Raw genomic sequence first — 17,239 nt, 5'->3', positions numbered from 1 at the left:
CTTCTGTTTCCCCACAAATTTGTGCCCGTGAAACGTCCTTAAAACAAATGAGCAGCGTTGACCACAAGCATATAAAGATTATTTGTTCTTGATGTGCTCTGTAATAGCAGCCCATCTGCCAGACCCCGCGAACGTTGTTGCAACAGTGGTGCAATGTGAGAATTTGAATGGAGCAACGAGATCGTGTTTAATCATGGAAGCATTAGTATGCGTCTCCCGATTCGCCTGATACACTTGCAGAATGCATGCCGTCTATCCTCTCACTCCAAGGCTGTGTCATTTTTCATGTTTTCATTTTTTTCCTCCCAACACCTGCTTTAAGATTGTGTGGTAGGATTGCTGATTGCTGCTTTGTTTTTCTCCCTCTCTTGTCTCTCTTTCTCTCCCATGTAAAACGTGGGCGATTTATCTGCGGCATGAATTAGACGTGTCTGTGAGATAGAAGACATTTTATATCCCCTAAAGTGGCAGGCTACAGATTGCATTACCTGTTTATATTGTGATTCTTGTGAGGCTTCACAGTGGTGCAGGAACTGATTCTGCCTTCGTGCCATGTGCGAAAGATTAAAACTTAATCTCCTGCTGTGCTCCTCTCAATTACCTTAGCAATAATGCTAATTGATGTGATGTGCCAATATCCATTTAGCATTGCCTGTTGTGTATGATTATGATGCATCAACTCACTGAGACATTTCCAGCAAGGTGTTCTTGTCATCAACGGATGAGGAGGAAATAATAGTTTGATAATCAAATTTCTTCTCAAGAGACTTAGCCGCATGTCCATTAGCGGCAGCAGATTATCAATGTAGTCTGTTTTCCTTGCATTCATGGGATTCTGACTCAGAATATGTTTACAGATTTATTGAGATGATTTTATCTGATCATTTTAATCATGACACCAGAAAACAGTTATCCCAGCCTCAGATGGATGCTGGTTGTAAAATATAAAGAATGGATTTAAACTTGGTAAATAGTGTTCTACAGAGAAACGTTAAATCATGTTGAGCTAACATGCGCCAGATGCAAAGTATGGATGTTTTTGCAGTACTTTAATGTTGGTAGATCAAAATTATGTTTCATTGTTTTTTGTTTTATTGAACGTTTTGATGACAGATTAAATTTCAGCATTCCGGGAGTTTTAAGAGCTTTAAGAGAGTTTAAGATGTTCTTTAAGATTCCCACTCTCTTTAACCTGATTTTACTTTACCTTTCCAGTTGTTCATGATTCACAGTTCACAATTTCTACCTGATAAAATATTTTAGAGCTTGGTATAACTATATTCACTATATAAAATTCCCATATAATTTAATATATCGTATGTGGTTAATTTACAAGACTTTTCCAGGTCTAGAAATCACACTTTGCAAAATGAGGCTACCTCATATATCTCGGTTTTCTAAGACTGTGGGAACCCTAGTTCTTTAATGAAAAGTAAAATAAGTAAGAGGATGAATTAAAATGAGATATATCTTGATTTTCATTGGTTTATTTTAATGCTTGTTTTTTCTTAAGTCATATTGAGGCCTTTTTGGAAGTTTCCTGAGGCCCCAAGTGAGTCCCGACAATCTGATTGAGAACCAAGGCTCTAAAAGATCAAACAACAACAATCACATACTGTTGTTTCCCTGACATATCTGTTGGCTGTGAAATGGGGCCTTATGAAGATCCATCGCTGTGTGTTGGTTTAAAGCTCTTTTTTTTAAATCCATTTGAGCTCATATTTTGTTTTATTTTTATACTGCTGATTAATTTCTCATTCAATTTGAGCCATTTTATTTCCTACTCTGAGAAAATGCTTCAGTTCTGCTTCAACACCTGATGTCCCATCCCTTTATAACCAACCAGCAAAAAGGATTATTTTAATGATTCCCTAGATTTTGTCATGACATTGATTAACGATGTCTCATAATATTTTTTGCACGTAACAAAATATGAAAATGTGGTTAGGGAAGCCAAACATACTTAATACTATGCACTTAAGATCCAGTGGTCCATGATCAAATGCTTCTAATTCTGAAACATGCAACTGGGCAGATGGCTTTACCTGCTGCTCCAGTAGATGGCATTGGTTTCTGGATCATTTGGTGAGGATGAGGGGCGTGGAGGCACGTTTCACATCCACCTGGGGAAAATAGAGAGCACCTCTACTGTCATTTGTGGGGTAAATCTTAGGGCATAAGAAAAAATCTCAGATTTTCCATGGACAGATTAAAGTTAATGTTCTTGTTAATTAGAATGCCTTGAGGTTTTAATACCTACCCAGCATAGACTCAGCCTTGAAATATTCGAACAATCCGGTTTGAGATTATCTTGTGAGCTGTACCGCAGGTGAAATTCAGTAAGCTGTTGGAAGAGGAGGAAGTTCAAAGAGGTCAATCGTGTTTATTCGTGTATATCGTTTACGTACAACTGTATACAAATGTGAGAGAGCCTTCACTGCCTTTTGCATCATTGTTTAGTCGTGTTTTTTCCTTCACAATAAAGCCAGTATGTCAGGGAGACTGGCAAATTATGCTCTCTGGGACACATGCAGAAAGACTCTAAGAATTTAAATGAAGGTTGGGGCTCTCTTCAGGAGATTGGCAAACCACTCTGCCTCACAAACTAATACATACCTCATTGTTAAACCTGGCGTTTCCATTTTTTCCACCAGATATGGAGCTATGGCTAGTAAGCATTTGCTTGTAAAGTAAAACACCTGTTCAATTATTATTATTAGACTGTTAAAAATAAGGCAAAGACATTACAGTGAAGGGCTCGTTGAATGTTGAATGATTCAAAGCACAAAACTGATGGCTTTTATACCGTACTTTATTACACACTTTATCTTACATGCCCTCATAAATAATAAAACTTACCTTAGAAACACTTGATTTATAAGAAGCAATCAGTATAAGAAGAGCATAAAACTCACACAAAGGGAAAGACAGAGTAAAAGAAAGTCTCACAGCTGACCCCTAGAGAGTCTGAGAGGCAACACAAGAATATAGCGGCAAACCTCACTGACACCATATTGAATTTTTTGCTCCCATTGTCTCCAATTAAAGGACTGATATGTTTAATTCTGTTAGTGCTCAGTCGTTTTATCCGATTCTGGCCCAGTCTGATGTCTTCAGTCCCCAATGGGTCTATTCCTTACCATACTGAGCCTCTTTCGCTCTTTTCATCTTTACTTTACTACCACTGTTTTCATAATTTCACAATTGTTCTTTGTCTTTGCCTCTATATTTTCTCTTGATTCCTCATATAATCTGCAAAACTATACATTAATTTTATTCGCTGACAGCATTCTCTTTCTTTTCTCCTCCCACTTTCTTAGATCTATCAGGGTCTGTTAAGTGTCTTCTACAACCTCGGTGATGGGGACTTCAACTTGACAATGCCCTCTTATCGTTTAGACAACGGAGAATGGCATGACATTCACTTAGATCGGCACGACAGCGAGTTGACCCTGCGCCTGGACGGCGGTGGAGGGCGGCGAGAGATCACGGGATCACTGGGTCGCAGTCGGGAGATTGTTATTGATCCCGCTGTGGTGATGCTGGGCAACTCATTCCCTTCAGGACATAACAAGAGCTTCCAAGGTGAGGTACAGGTGTGTTCCTGAAGCTCAACCGGTAGAGCACAATGCCCAAAAGGCAATGGCACGAATATGATTAGCAGGGAATCATATTCCCAATACATGTAACTACAGTATATAAGTATACACTACCATTCCAAAGTTTGGGGGTGGTAAGGCAAGGCAAGGCAAGTTTATTTATATAGCACATTTCATACACAATGGCAATTCAAAGTGCTTTACATAGAAGAAATTAAAATAATAAAAGAAATAAGAATAATTAAAACAGTTTAGAAAAATAGAATAAAATACAGTACAAACATTCGGACGAACAGTGGCACAGTGCTCATTCAGTAAATGCATAGCTAAACAGAAGTGTTTTGAGTCTGGATTTGAATGTGACTACTGTAGGAGCACATCTGATCTCCTCTGGAAGCTGGTTCCAGCTGCGGCTGGCATAATAGCTAAAAGCAGACTCGCCATGCTTAGAGTGAACCCTTGGTATCTCTAGCTGATATGATCCTAATGATCTGAGTGATCTGTTGGGTTTATATTCAGTGAGCATATCTGCAATGTATTGAGGTCCTAGGCCATTGAATGATTTAAATACCAGTAGTAATACTTTAAAATCAATCCTAAATTTAACTGGGAGCCAGTGTAAAGACCTGAGGACTGGTGTGATGTGTTCATATTTTCTGGTTCTGCTCAGAATCCTGGCAGCAGCGTTCTGTATGAGCTGCAACTGTCTTATGGTCTTTTTGGGAAGGCCAGTGAGGAGTCCATTACAATAATCCACCCTGCTGGTGATGAAAGCATGCACAAGTTTCTCTAAGTCTTGTCTGGAAACAAAGCATCTAATTCTTGCAATATTTTTCAGATGATAGTATGCTGATTTAGTTATTGCTTTGACATGACTACTGAAACTAAGGTCTGACTCTAGTGACACACCGAGATTCCTGACTTGATTTTTAGTTGTTTGACCCCTAGAGTGAAGGTATGCGTTCACCTTGAGAACTTCATCTTTGTTTCCGAACGCAATGACTTCAGTTTTGTCTTTGTTTAACTGAAGAAAGTTTTGACACATCCAACTGTTGACTTCGTCAATGCATTGGCACAGGGAGTCAATTGGGCTGTAATCGTTAGGCGATAGGGCTAAGTAGAGCTGTGTGTCGTCTGCATAGCTGTGGTAAGCAATTTGGTTCTTTCTCATTATTTGGCTCATTGGGAGCATATACAGGTTGAACAGGAGTGGCGCAAGAATCGAGCCTTGAGGGACTCCGCATGTCATGGATGTCCACTCAGACTTATGATCTCCTATACTCACATAATAACCTCTCCCATCTAAGTATGACCTGAACCATTTTAGGACTATCCCAGAAAGCCCCACCCAGTTTTCCAGCCTGTCAAGAAGTATGTTATGATCGACAGTGTCAAATGCAGCACTAAGGTCAAGTAATACCAGCACTGATAATTTGCCTGAATCAGTATTTAAGCGAATATCGTTTATTATCTTTATGAGCGCTGTCTCTGTGCTGTGGTGCGGTCGGAAACCAGACTGAAAATTGTCAAAGGATCCATTCAAGCTCAAGAATTTGTTCAGCTGATTGAAGACAACTTTTTCAATGATCTTGCCTATGAAAGGAAGATTTGAGATCGGCCTATAGTTGCTTAATATGGTCTTATCCAGATTGCTCTTTTTCAGGAGGGGCTTGACAACTGCAGTTTTCAGGGAGTTTGGAAAACTCCCAGAGTGAAGTGAGACATTTACCACTTCTAGAAGATCTGCTTCTAAACTGTTTAACACACTTTTGAAAAATGATGTGGGAAGTGTGTCAAGAGCGCATGTTGATGTTTTAAGGTGCTGTACAGTTTCTTCCAAAATTTTGCCATCAATTTCTTTGAAATCAGACATAGTAACTAATTTCTCAGGTGGTTTGATCTGTCTGACCTCAGTGCAACTCAAGGATGTGCTGATCACCTTTCTGATATTATTGATTTTCTCAGAGAAGAAAGAAGCAAACTCACTGCACTTGTTCTCTGAGAGCATTTCACTGGGAATCTGGCTTGGAGGGTTTGTCAGTCTCTCTACAGTAGCAAAAAGAGTGCGTGTGTTGTTTAAATTGCTGTTTATCATATTTGAGAAGAAAGTCTGTCTAGCTTTGCCTAGTTCCATATTGAAAGCATGAAGGCTGTCTTTGTAGATGTTATAATGGACTACAAGTTTAGTCTTCCGCCACATGCGCTCTGCTTTTCTGCATTGTCTTTTCATATTTTGCACTGCTGTTGAGTTTCTCCAAGGTGCTTTTTGTCTGCCACTCTTCTTCCTGACTTTCACAGGAGCAATATCATCAATTATACCTTTAACTTTTGAGTTAAAAGAATCAAGGAGAAAATCAACAGAGTCTGCAGATATGCTTGGTGTTAAGGATATAGCCTTCATAAATAGTACACTAGTGTTCTCATTTAAGCATCTCTTCTTGACAGACACAGATCTAGCTTCAGTGGCAGGAGAGATCAATATATCAAAGAAAATACAGAAATGATCAGACAGTGCTACATCCTTAATAACAATTAATGAAATGTTTAGACCCTTACTGATAAGTAAATCTAGAGTGTGTCCACGATTGTGTGTGGATCCATGTATATGCTGAGTCAGATCAAAAGTTTTTAAAACAGTTTTGATTTCTTTTGCCATATTGTTCTCTGCACTATCTATGTGAATGTTAAAATCTCCTACAATGGCAAAACAGTCAAACTCTGAGGTAATTGTTGATAACAGTTCTGTAAAGTCCTCAGCGAAGGCTGGAGAGTATTTTGGAGGCCTGTAAATAATGATAAGTAAAATGCGTGGAGCACCTTTCAACACAATACCCAGATATTCGAAAGAAGGGTAATTCCCAAATGATATTTGCTTACATTGATAGATATCTTTAAAAAGAGCAGCTAGACCCCCACCTCTCTTAACAGCTCTGCAGACACTCATAAAAGTAAAGTTTGGAGGGGCTGCTTCATTGAGGATTGTTGCACTGCAGCTGGCTTCTAGCCAGGTTTCATTTAGAAGCATAAAATCCAGGTTGTTTGTGGTTATTAAATCGTTGACTAGAAGTGATTTATTTTTAAGTGAACGAATGTTTAAAAGTGCTAACTTAACAGTCTTACTTTTTGTCCCCACATCAATCTTACTTTGACGTGTAATAGGCACCAGATTAGTTAGGTTTGCTGCACGGCTACTGAAGGCCTTAGATTGTCTATCTTGTAATAAAACAGCAATAGAGAAAGATACAGGCACACTGGGTTCCCGCTTGTTCTGTAAACATTTGAGAAAGTTACTGTTATCAGAGCGGGGACCCAAAACACATCACTGAGAGCTGGTATCAGTTGTTTTTGGTTCACCTCGAGTAGATGGAGGAGGGTGTGGGCCCTGGCGTTGTGGCAGAGGCCGAAGAGCTCTCACAGGAGGGGGAGGGCGAGCTGGGCCCGCAGGCTTTGGTGGTAATGGTGCCTGTCATTTTTTGGTTGGTATCTGGGGGCTTGCAGCAAAAGAGTGGGATAGTCTGGTTCCAGCATGCACCAGTTCTTCCATTTTCTGTGAGAAGCACAGTAGTGGCGATGCTGGAGAGAGGGATAGCGTGTCTAGTGAAAGGGGCTGTTGCTCTGGTGTTATAGGAGGTTGTGATATGCTGTCCTGGCTTCCCTGGCTGTTTTCCAGGAAGTTGTCCTTGGGTGCTGAATCTTCAAGCAGTTCTGATAAGTCTCTCTGTGGGCAGGGCTCAGCTGAGATTGTGTCCGTGAGCAGAGGTTGTTGTGGCGGAGTGGTGTTATCATTGTCCTTGTGTGATATGTCAACCGCATGTCCATTTTGCTGCTGAAGTGAAGTCCCGTGGTCATTCATACTGTGTCCAGGTGTGTGTGTGCCGTTCAGATTGAGTGGATTGGCACAAACTGCAGAAGGATGTATGAGGGAGAAGTAGAAATTGTCCTTTAACACTCTTGAACCAAGTTTGTTTGGGTGATGGCCATCCCGATGAAAAAGTTGTCTCTGACTCCAGAAAAGATTGAAATTGTCAATGAAGTTTACTCCGTTTATATTGCAGGTTTTTTGCAGCCATGTATTAAGCCCAAGCAACCGTGAAAACCTGTTTGTTCCTCTTGCTGGGAGTGGTCCACTGATGAATGTTTGAACTTTCAGTCTTTTAAGTGTTTCAAAAAGTTCATTGAAATCCTTCTTAAGGAGTTCTGACTGCTCTTTATGAATATCATTCTTCCCCACATGTATGATGAGTCGATTTGCAGTCTTATGTTTCATCAGAATGTTCTGAAGTTCCCTGTTTACATCAGAAGTTGTTGCTTGTGGAAGGCAGCACGTAGTTGTATCCCTGCCGCTAATGTTTCTGATTGTGGAGTCCCCCACTATCAGAGTCCTGGGCTCGGCTGTGCTCTGAGCTGAGTGCCGCTGTCTGCTCGACCTTGAGCGCCAGTTAGCATCAGTGTTAGCTACTGGCCCATTCAGTCTGTGTTCGATCACATTCATCACGTTTGGGGATTCCTCATTTACATTCATTAGTACTTCAAATCTGTTCTCAAGATGTATAGGCGGTGGTAGGAGACCAGTGTTTGCAATCCTTGTCAGAGCTGTATCTGGGGTAGAGGATGCTACTGCGGCAATATGTGTTGCTCGAGACAATCTGATGTCTCGAGTGCCTTTGGGTCTCGCTCCCTGTTTGTGCCATCGATTAGTAAGTCAATCGGCTTGTTTCTCTACCTGTCGAGGAGCACTAGTTTCATGGGACTCACCGGTATGCTGAGGGTGTCCATGACGAAGCTCTGTTGTGTGCTCTGTCTGGTTTGGTGGTCCCGTAAGTAACTTTGTTTCGAGAACTGCAATCCTTTGTAAAAGTCTGTGGCAGTTAGTGCAGCAAGTAGATTCTTGAACCTGAAGAGGCATTTTCTCTCTTATCCGTATGAATGTAGGCAGTTGTGTTTTCCTTTCCCGGAATGTAAGCTGGTCGGGTAAAAGAATTCTGCGTTTTTGTAGTAATCCAAACTTTGTTGTCTGAGCACTGTGCAGTTTGCTGAAGTTAAAATTAGGTGATAAAAGGAAATAAAATATAAAAATATAGGAGATAAAATGTAAAAGCGATAGAGCAAAGCGCGGAGCAGTAAGCAAGAGCGTCCGAACAGTAGCTGAGCAGGAAGTAGCACATCTTCCTGCTCAGCTACTGATGTGCTAGATGTGCTACTAAAAAATCTAGGTAAGATTTTTTTTTAAATATATTTTTGAAAGAAGTCTCTTATATGAACTTATATTAAATTAACAATTTAAAACAGCTCATATCTATTTGAATATACTTCAAAATATAATTTATTCCTGTGATCAGCATCATTACTCCAGTCTTCAGTGTCACATGATCCTTCAGAAATCATTCTAATATGCTGATTTGCTGCTCAAGAAACATTTCTTATTATTATCATCAGTGTTAAAAATAGTTGTGCTGCTTAGTATTTGTGCGGAAACAGCATTTATTTGAAATAGATATCTTTAGTAACATTATAAATAGGGATGCACCAATACCACTTTTTCCAGAACGAGTCTGATACGATACTTTTAGTTTTAGTACTTGCCGATACAGTACCGATACCTGTATTTTCATTGCATTTTTAATTTTTAAAAATATTGAGCAGAGAAACCAAAAGAATATGAATCCCATAGACATTTCCTTCAGTTATTTTCATGCCTAATTATGCCTGTTAAAATGTATTGTAGGAACACTGTTCATATTATTGCTCTATCATATTTTATCTTGAATTTAATAGCACAGTGAATATTTAGAGCTGCTCCAGCAGGGCTCAACCAGTCAAGAGCAGTGAGTGATTTCCTCTTGTCTTTTGTTGTTTGATTAACATTGAGGACAAAGACAGCAGTAGGTTTATTAGGCTGCTGTCAATTTAAGAGCTGCACGGTTCTACTGTACTGTTACACGCGCTTTCTTTTCAACTGTTTACGTTCACTTAAGACATAACTGACTACAGACTTGATTTGCACCTGCCCACACTGCCAAAAGAACCAAAACCTGGTTCAATGACCATGGTATCACTGTGTAATTACTGTGTGATTTCATGTAATATTCAAATTTTTTGAAATCCTGTTTCCGTGGGTTTTATGAGCTGGAAGCCCAAATTATGTACAAATAAACAACTAAATATTTGAAATCGTTTAAGTTGTGGGCCCTGAATCTATAATCTATGGAAGTTTAACGTTTTGAATGGAATTATGGAAATAAATAATCTTTTCCATGATATTCACATTTTTTGGAAAGGGTCTGTATGTTTCACAAGGATACCTGCCTATGCAGGCATTTTGGCATAATTTTGTGTGAATTTTTCCTTTCAAGCACAAGACATGAAAGAGAACTCGAATCAATAGGCAATTTGCAATATGCTGTCTGAGAAGCAGCTTTTTGGATGTGCGCTTCAGGTATTTGCGCAAAGAAAACTTATTTGTAACAGTTCATGTTATTACTTGCACATATTATTTAGTTTTAATTAATCGATCAGCATTTATGAGCATGCAACAGAAGTATGCGCGCTCTCTCTCTTTACCGTGAGATAGCGTTAGTAATATGCTCCTCATTTTACTTTCTTTGCTATTGCCATATCCGACCAAACTACAAACTTCCCAGCGATGTCTGTGCAAAAGGGACGTGCGCTCGACAAGCTAACGTTTCTGTGCCGCTGCGTGCTCAATCTCCTCCGTGCGTTTCATTTATCAGCTCGCACACACCAGCTATATAGGTGTAAATATTTAATTTGTTTAACATTCTATTAATTTGATACATTTACTTCATAGACATCCTTCTCTGATATATCCATTCTGCTCTCTGTTTGCTCTGTTGTCTGTTTTTCTTTGTCACATGCACTGTACTGAACACGGTTGTTGGTATTTATAGTACATGAGCGTGGTATCGGGCCCAGTACTGATACTGATATCGTTATCGCTGCATCTCTAATTATACATTTATTTAGTAGCACTTTTGCTCAATTTAATGTATCCTAAATTAAAGTATAAATTTCTTTAAAATAACAATAATTTAAAAAAAAAGATTACTAACCCCCGATTTTTTTAACAGCTTTGTATACAACCCCAAATCAGAAAAAGTTGGGACACTGTACAAATTGTGAATAAAAACAGAATACAATGATGTGGAAGTTTCAAATTTCAATATTTTATTCAGAATACAACATAGATGACATATCAAATGTTTAAACTGAGAAAATGTATCATTTTAAATTTCATGGCATCAACACATCTCAAAAAAGTTGGGACAAGGCCATGTTTACCACTGTGTGGCATCCCCTCTTCTTTTTATAACAGTCTGCAAACGTCTGGGGACTGAGGAGACAAGTTGCTCAAGTTTAGGAATAGGAATGTTGTCCCATTCTTGTCTAATACAGGCTTCTAGTTGCTCAACTGTCTTAGGTCTTCTTTGCCGCATCTTCCTCTTTATGATGCACCAAATATTTCTATGGGTGAAAGATCTGGACTGCAGGCTGGCCATTTCAGTACCCGGATCCTTCTTCGACGCAGCCATGATATTGTAATCGATGCAGTATGTGGTCTGGCATTGTCATGTTGGAAAATGCAAGGTCTTCCCTTAAAGAGACGACATCTGGATGGGAGCATATGTTGTTCTAGAACTTGGATATACCTTTCAGCATTGATGGTGCCTTTCCAGATGTGTAAGCAGCCCATGCCACACGCACTCATGCAACCCCATACCATCAGAGATGCAGGCTTCTGAACTGAGCGCTGATAACAACTTGGGTTGTCCTTGTCCTCTTTAGTCCGGATGACATGGTCCCAGTTTTCCAAAAATAACTTCAAATTTTGATTCGTCTGACCACAGAACAGTTTTCCACTTTGCCACAGTCCATTTTAAATGAGCCTTGGCCCAGAGAAAATGCCTGCGCTTCTGGATCCTGTTTAGATATGGCTTCTTTTTTGACCCATAGAGTTTTAGCCGGCAACGGCGAATGGCACGGTGGATTGTGTTCACCGACAATGTTTTCTGGAAGTATTCCTGAGCCCATGTTGTGATTTCCATTACAGTAGCATTCCTGTATGTGACGCAGTGCCATCTAAGGACCCGAAGTTCACAGGCATCCAGTAGGGTTTTCCGGCCTTGACATTTACGCAAAGAGATTGTTCCAGATTCTCTGAATCTTTGGATGATATTATGCACTGTAGATGATGATAACTTCAAACTCTTTGCAATTTTTCTCTGAGAAACTCCTTTCTGATATTGCTCCACTATTTTTCGCCGCAGCATTGGGATAATTGGTGATCCTCTGCCATCTTGACTTCTGAGAGACACTGCCACTCTGAGAGGCTCTTTTTATACCCAATCATGTTGCCAATTGACCTAATAAGTTGCAAATTGGTCCTCCAGCTGTTCCTTATATGTACATTTAACTTTTCCGGCCTCGTATTGCTACCTGTCCCAACTTTTTTGGAATGTGTAGCTCTCATGAAATCCAAAATGAGCCAATATTTGGCATGACATTTCAAAATGTCTCACTTTCAACATTTGATATGTTATCTATATTCTATTGTGAATAAAATATAAGTTTATGAGATTTGTAAATTATTCCATTCCTTTTTTACTCACAATTTGTACAGTGTCCCAACTTTTTCTGATTTGGGGTTGTAGCTTGAATGTGCTATAATTCACATTGTAATGTTTTGTAATGTAGGTACTGGTAAATCTCTGGATATGGTTATGATGGAGAAGGACAGGAGATGCATTGGGTTTATTCTGGATCATTTTCATTTCACCTTAGTATTGCACTTTTCACAATACATATAATTTTAAAGGGGTGGTTGAATATGATTTCACTTTTCTAACTTTAGTTAGTGTGTAATGTTGCTGTTTGAGCATAAACAGCTTCTGCAAAGTTATGACGCTCAAAGTTCAAAGCAAAGGGAGATATTTTCTTTTAAAGAAATTGCTTTTTAAGGACTACAACAAACGGCTGGTAGGGACTACACCACATTCCTCCCAGGTTAGTGACATCACTAACCCTAAAATTTACATAAACCCCGCCCCCGGAACGCGATTTATAGATTATCAAGACAGAATATGCTAATCAATGACTAGAAGATAGTTAACTCCACATCAGCAATATAAATTCATCAACTAACCATTCAGAAATGTCCTGTTGCATTCTACATGTTGTCCCTTCTTCTTGAGTCTCTCCATTATTGTCTGACTCCGGTTTGAACATAAAAGGCTAAAAGCTTTTGAAATTTCCAGTGCATGTCTGTGTGAGGTAAAAGGACACAAGTTGTTGTAGCTCCGCCCCCTGTGCCGGGAGCAGAAGCTCATTTGCATTTAAAGGAACAGACACAAAAACTGTGCGTTTTTGTTCACCCTCAAAAAGTGACAACTTTAACATGCTATATAAAAATATCTGTGGGGTATTTTGAGCTAAAACTTCACATACACACTCTTAGGACATCAAATACTTATTTTACATCTTGTGAAAATGGCATTATACCACCCCTTTTAAGCTGCTTTACAGAAAATGCATGTTTCTACATTACAATTAAGAGTGATCTGTTATCAGAGGTGACTGTGTCAAAGTAATGTCCATATGGCAGTAATGTCCAGTTCTAAGATAAGATAAATCATGCAGTTAGCTAACATCTAGTATTTGTTTAAAGGGGACCTATTATGCAAAATTCACTTTTATATTGTTTTTGAACATAATTATGTGTCTGCTATGTCGTGTGTACACAACCATCCTATTATGGTAAAAGTCCATCCACTCTGTTTGTTATTTTCCCCACAAATCAGAAACAGTGTCTCAAAATGAGCCGCTCAGGAATGCATTCAGTTGTGATGTCACATAGGTATAAGCCCCGCCAACAGCTAGCGATGAAATCGGCCCCATTAGCTAAGCTCCTCCCTTAAGTTAGCTGTACACAGTCCGCCATGTTCATTATGGGTGGGCAGATCGATCCTGAAGTATCGATATTTTCGAAAAGGATAAAAATTTATCACATAAAAATATTAATCCAAATGTGTTTTTTTTACCAGTAATTTTATGAATTTGGCATGAAATTCAGTGTGTAAAATAAGCTTCTAGGTGAAAAAATAAGCGAATGTTAGCGAATAATTGTGTAGGGATAGAACTATTTATCCAAGTCTTCTGAAACCAATCAATCACTGAGAGTGTTCACTGCTGGTGGTTCACTGAATTTGCTCATAGGGTTACAGTGCGTTTGGGAAACGAAGCCCTGAACAATGCTTATTAGATGACAGAGAACATCTACAATTTCACAATAACTAAAAGTTTATGCAACGGTTCAAAATGTTGACATCAGTAAGATTTTTAAATGAAATTAATCTTTTTATTCAGCAAGGATCGATGCATTAAATTGATCAAAAGTGACAGTCAAGGGTTTTACATTGTTAAAAAAAATCTATTTCATATATACTGTTCTTTCAACTTTGTTCATCAAATAATTCTGTATAAAATGTATCATGGTTTCCACAAAAATATTAAACCGTTTTCAACATTGATAATAATAAGAAATATTTATTGAGCATTAAATCATCATATTAGAATGATTTCTGAAGGATCATGTGACACTGAAGACTGGAGTAATGATGCTGAAAATTCAGCTTTGATCACAGGAATAAATTAAAGTTTACTATATATTTAACAGCCTATTTTAAATTGTAATAATAGTACAGTTCTTACTGTAGTTTTCATAAAATAACTGCAGAACAGACTTAAAACTCTTACAGACCCCAATCTTTTGAACAGTAGTGTACAATAGTGCATTTACTATAATTAGGCTAGTTTGGTAAAAGTTCAAGTGGATTGTCTTATGTTCTGTAGTCTCAGCCTCAGACGTCACGCCCACGGAACGTTGGCTAAACGTCTGATGCATATGGTACACTTAACTGGAAACACTTCAGGAATGTCGAAGTCGTCATCTGATTGGTTGAATTTTATCGGATTTCCGGGGGGCGCGAGTGTCGCGTTTATTTTCGGTCCGCCGGGAAACAAAGCGCAGACGTGTGATTGCGGAAGAAAAACTGTTGTGTTTACATGAGTGACAATGAGCATTTATCAATATCAGCTAAACGTAGGATTCTCAAAAGTATGCGAGGTTCACGGCATAGACTCTTTAAGAGATGTCCAGGAGTTTTGTTTGAGGCACTTAGTGGAGACAAAAAGAGATATTTTAGCCTGTTTGCCGACGGGATTTGGGAAGAGTATTATTTTCCAAGCCTGGCCGACCAGATGTGGTAATGCAGACGCCATTGTTGTTATACGTGCACGAACAGATCAATGACTTACTGCTTGTTTTCTTCTCCTTCTTTGATTTTCTATGCTGACTGACTTGTTGCACGCCGGTCTGTTGTTGTGGGGACATTTCCACGCCCCGAAACGTGACGCTGAACGAAACGAACTGTAATTGGTTGTTTGACATGTCGGTCAAACGGCCTTATGGGCGGGCCTTGGCCAAAGAAAGCTGCTATGAATTCCAGACCTTCAGCCGTCAGTCTGAAGGTCTGGCTACGCGAGACTATATGTTCTGTAACAATTGTTGTTAATAAATCTGTCAGGAATTTTTTTTGCAAAAGCAGCATTTAACTAAGAAATTGATTCTTACTAAAACTACTAAAGTTATTATATATTCTAGATCAGTAATTCCCTACCAGAGGCACTTCATCATGTGCCCTTGAAGGTATTTTAGAAGTCTCCGGGGGCACTGAGGAAGATTAAAATTGCCTATTTCGGATCCTGGTAACAATAGCCTGTTTAATAACATTAACACAAGCTAAATTAAACCCAACATAATATGAGCTTAAAGGAACACATTGCTGACAAAAAAGGCAGCACCAAATACAGTCCCCTGATTGTTCATTCCCATTCCCATCTTGTCTGTCCAGAGTTGGTCGCAATAGATGAATTGGTCACAAAAAAATGAAATGGAGTCAATATGTCAAAGTACATGGAGAGCTGTGGACAACTCCAATAAACACTGTAGAATGACATTTTGAGCTAACAAAAATACTGCATCCCATGGCCAGAAATCCAATCACTGAGTTACATCAGAGAGCTGTAAAGTAGACTGCCATTTTACTGCTAATCCAATTTAACTTCAGTCAGAGAAAGAACTTAGCCAGCACATGTGTACATCACACAGACGAATCTGTACAGCTTTATCAGCCAATTCATACTGCTGTTCCTCTATCTGTCATGATTACACACTGTTGTATTGACTCATGAAACATTAATAGGAAGGATTAATTCATAATAGCCTCAAATGCACCTTCAGTGTAGAGGAGACGCACAGCTAGCATGAAACAGACAGCGGTAGGGAAGGGAGACAATGATATGTGACATGAAAGAGAAGAGGGAGGGAATAGTCCCATGCGCACAGCACACATACAGCCGTGATGGTTAGCCTCAGGCACACACTTTGTGTGTTTATTAAATGGACTCTAAAAGCACTTTTCTTAAAAGCTCAGAATATGAGTGGATCATGTTGAGCTCAGTTTGTCTATGTGTGCTTGTTTTGAAGAAGCAAGTGTGTGTTTTGTAGGTGTAAGAGGAGGATTTACACTTTGTTTTGTTTTTCCTCATTGGCACAGGCTGTATGCGGGACCTGAGGCTCAATGGGCGGTTTATTCCTCTGGACGGTCAGGCCAGAGAGGGAGTGTCTGTGGGCAGCTCTCAGGGTGTGTCTCTGGGTTGTTCCTCCGACTCCTGCCGGAAAAACCAATGCAGCCCCCCCTTTACCTGTGTGGACCTGTGGAGAATCCATGAATGCAGGTAAACAGATACTCATATACGGGTCTCCTCCTATTGGGGAAAATTGTTAGCCATAGTAGACTGTAAAAAAAGTATATAAAAAAAAAAAAAGTTGCTGCCTTAAATTTTTAAGTACAATTAACTTAATGTTTAAGTCATATAAACTTAAATTACATTAAACTGACTTGAAAAATGAAAAGTTGAATCTGTGAAAAGTTGAAAAGTGAATCTTGTATAACTTATTACAAAAGTATAAAATTGCTTAACTTATTATGAGTTAAAGCAATGTAAAATCATATTGATCATATCATTTTTTACTGTGTAGAAATTATGTCAAAACTGAGGAACAGGGAAATTTAATACATTTTCACATGATAAATATTGAAGTGATTTCTTTGCATTACTCTGTTTAGCATAGTTTTAACCTATATGTAATATTCATATTTTTTATGATGGATTCATAGTTTAAAACTACAAGTCAACTAGTACAAGGGTCAAACAATAAAATCTAAATACATTTGGAAATGAGTAAAATGAATAAGAAAAAACAGTGTTATTTTTACTATCATTGAAATAGTATTATTGTTTTTATTAATGTTTTTTTAATTAGTTTTTAATTTTATATTTGAATGGTAGTTAAAGTTTTAATAATTTTGTTGTGTTTTTGTCGTTTTCAAAAAAATGTCAATATCATTTTAAGTAATGTTTGTTTTAGATTTAGTTCATTCAGTATAGTTAAATACAGATAAAAACAATGAAAATTAGACGTTTCTTTAGCAACTAGCTGAAATTATATTTGGAAAAAAACTATTTTATCTAACTATTTTAACTTTAATAACCCTGAATTA

The 17,239-nt window shown here is 38.6% G+C and overlaps 1 protein-coding gene across 1 annotated transcript in view; it reads left to right on the top strand.

The window, feature by feature from the left end:
- Positions 1–17,239, top strand: part of LOC311079590 (neural-cadherin) — a 263,223-nt gene that overhangs the window by 235,383 nt on the left and 10,601 nt on the right. The window contains exons 29-30 of the mRNA XM_084109162.1: positions 3,321–3,585; positions 16,232–16,412. Coding sequence (XP_083965288.1) covers positions 3,321–3,585; positions 16,232–16,412 — 446 coding nt within the window. The remainder of the gene's footprint in view (positions 1–3,320; positions 3,586–16,231; positions 16,413–17,239) is intronic.

The sequence above is a fragment of the Abramis brama genome (assembly GCF_963993115.1).
Source record: "Abramis brama genome assembly, chromosome: 3".
NCBI classification, from domain to species: domain Eukaryota; kingdom Metazoa; phylum Chordata; class Actinopteri; order Cypriniformes; family Leuciscidae; genus Abramis; species Abramis brama.
Note: the sequence above shows the minus strand (reverse complement) of the source record. Positions and strands in the feature narration are given on the sequence as shown.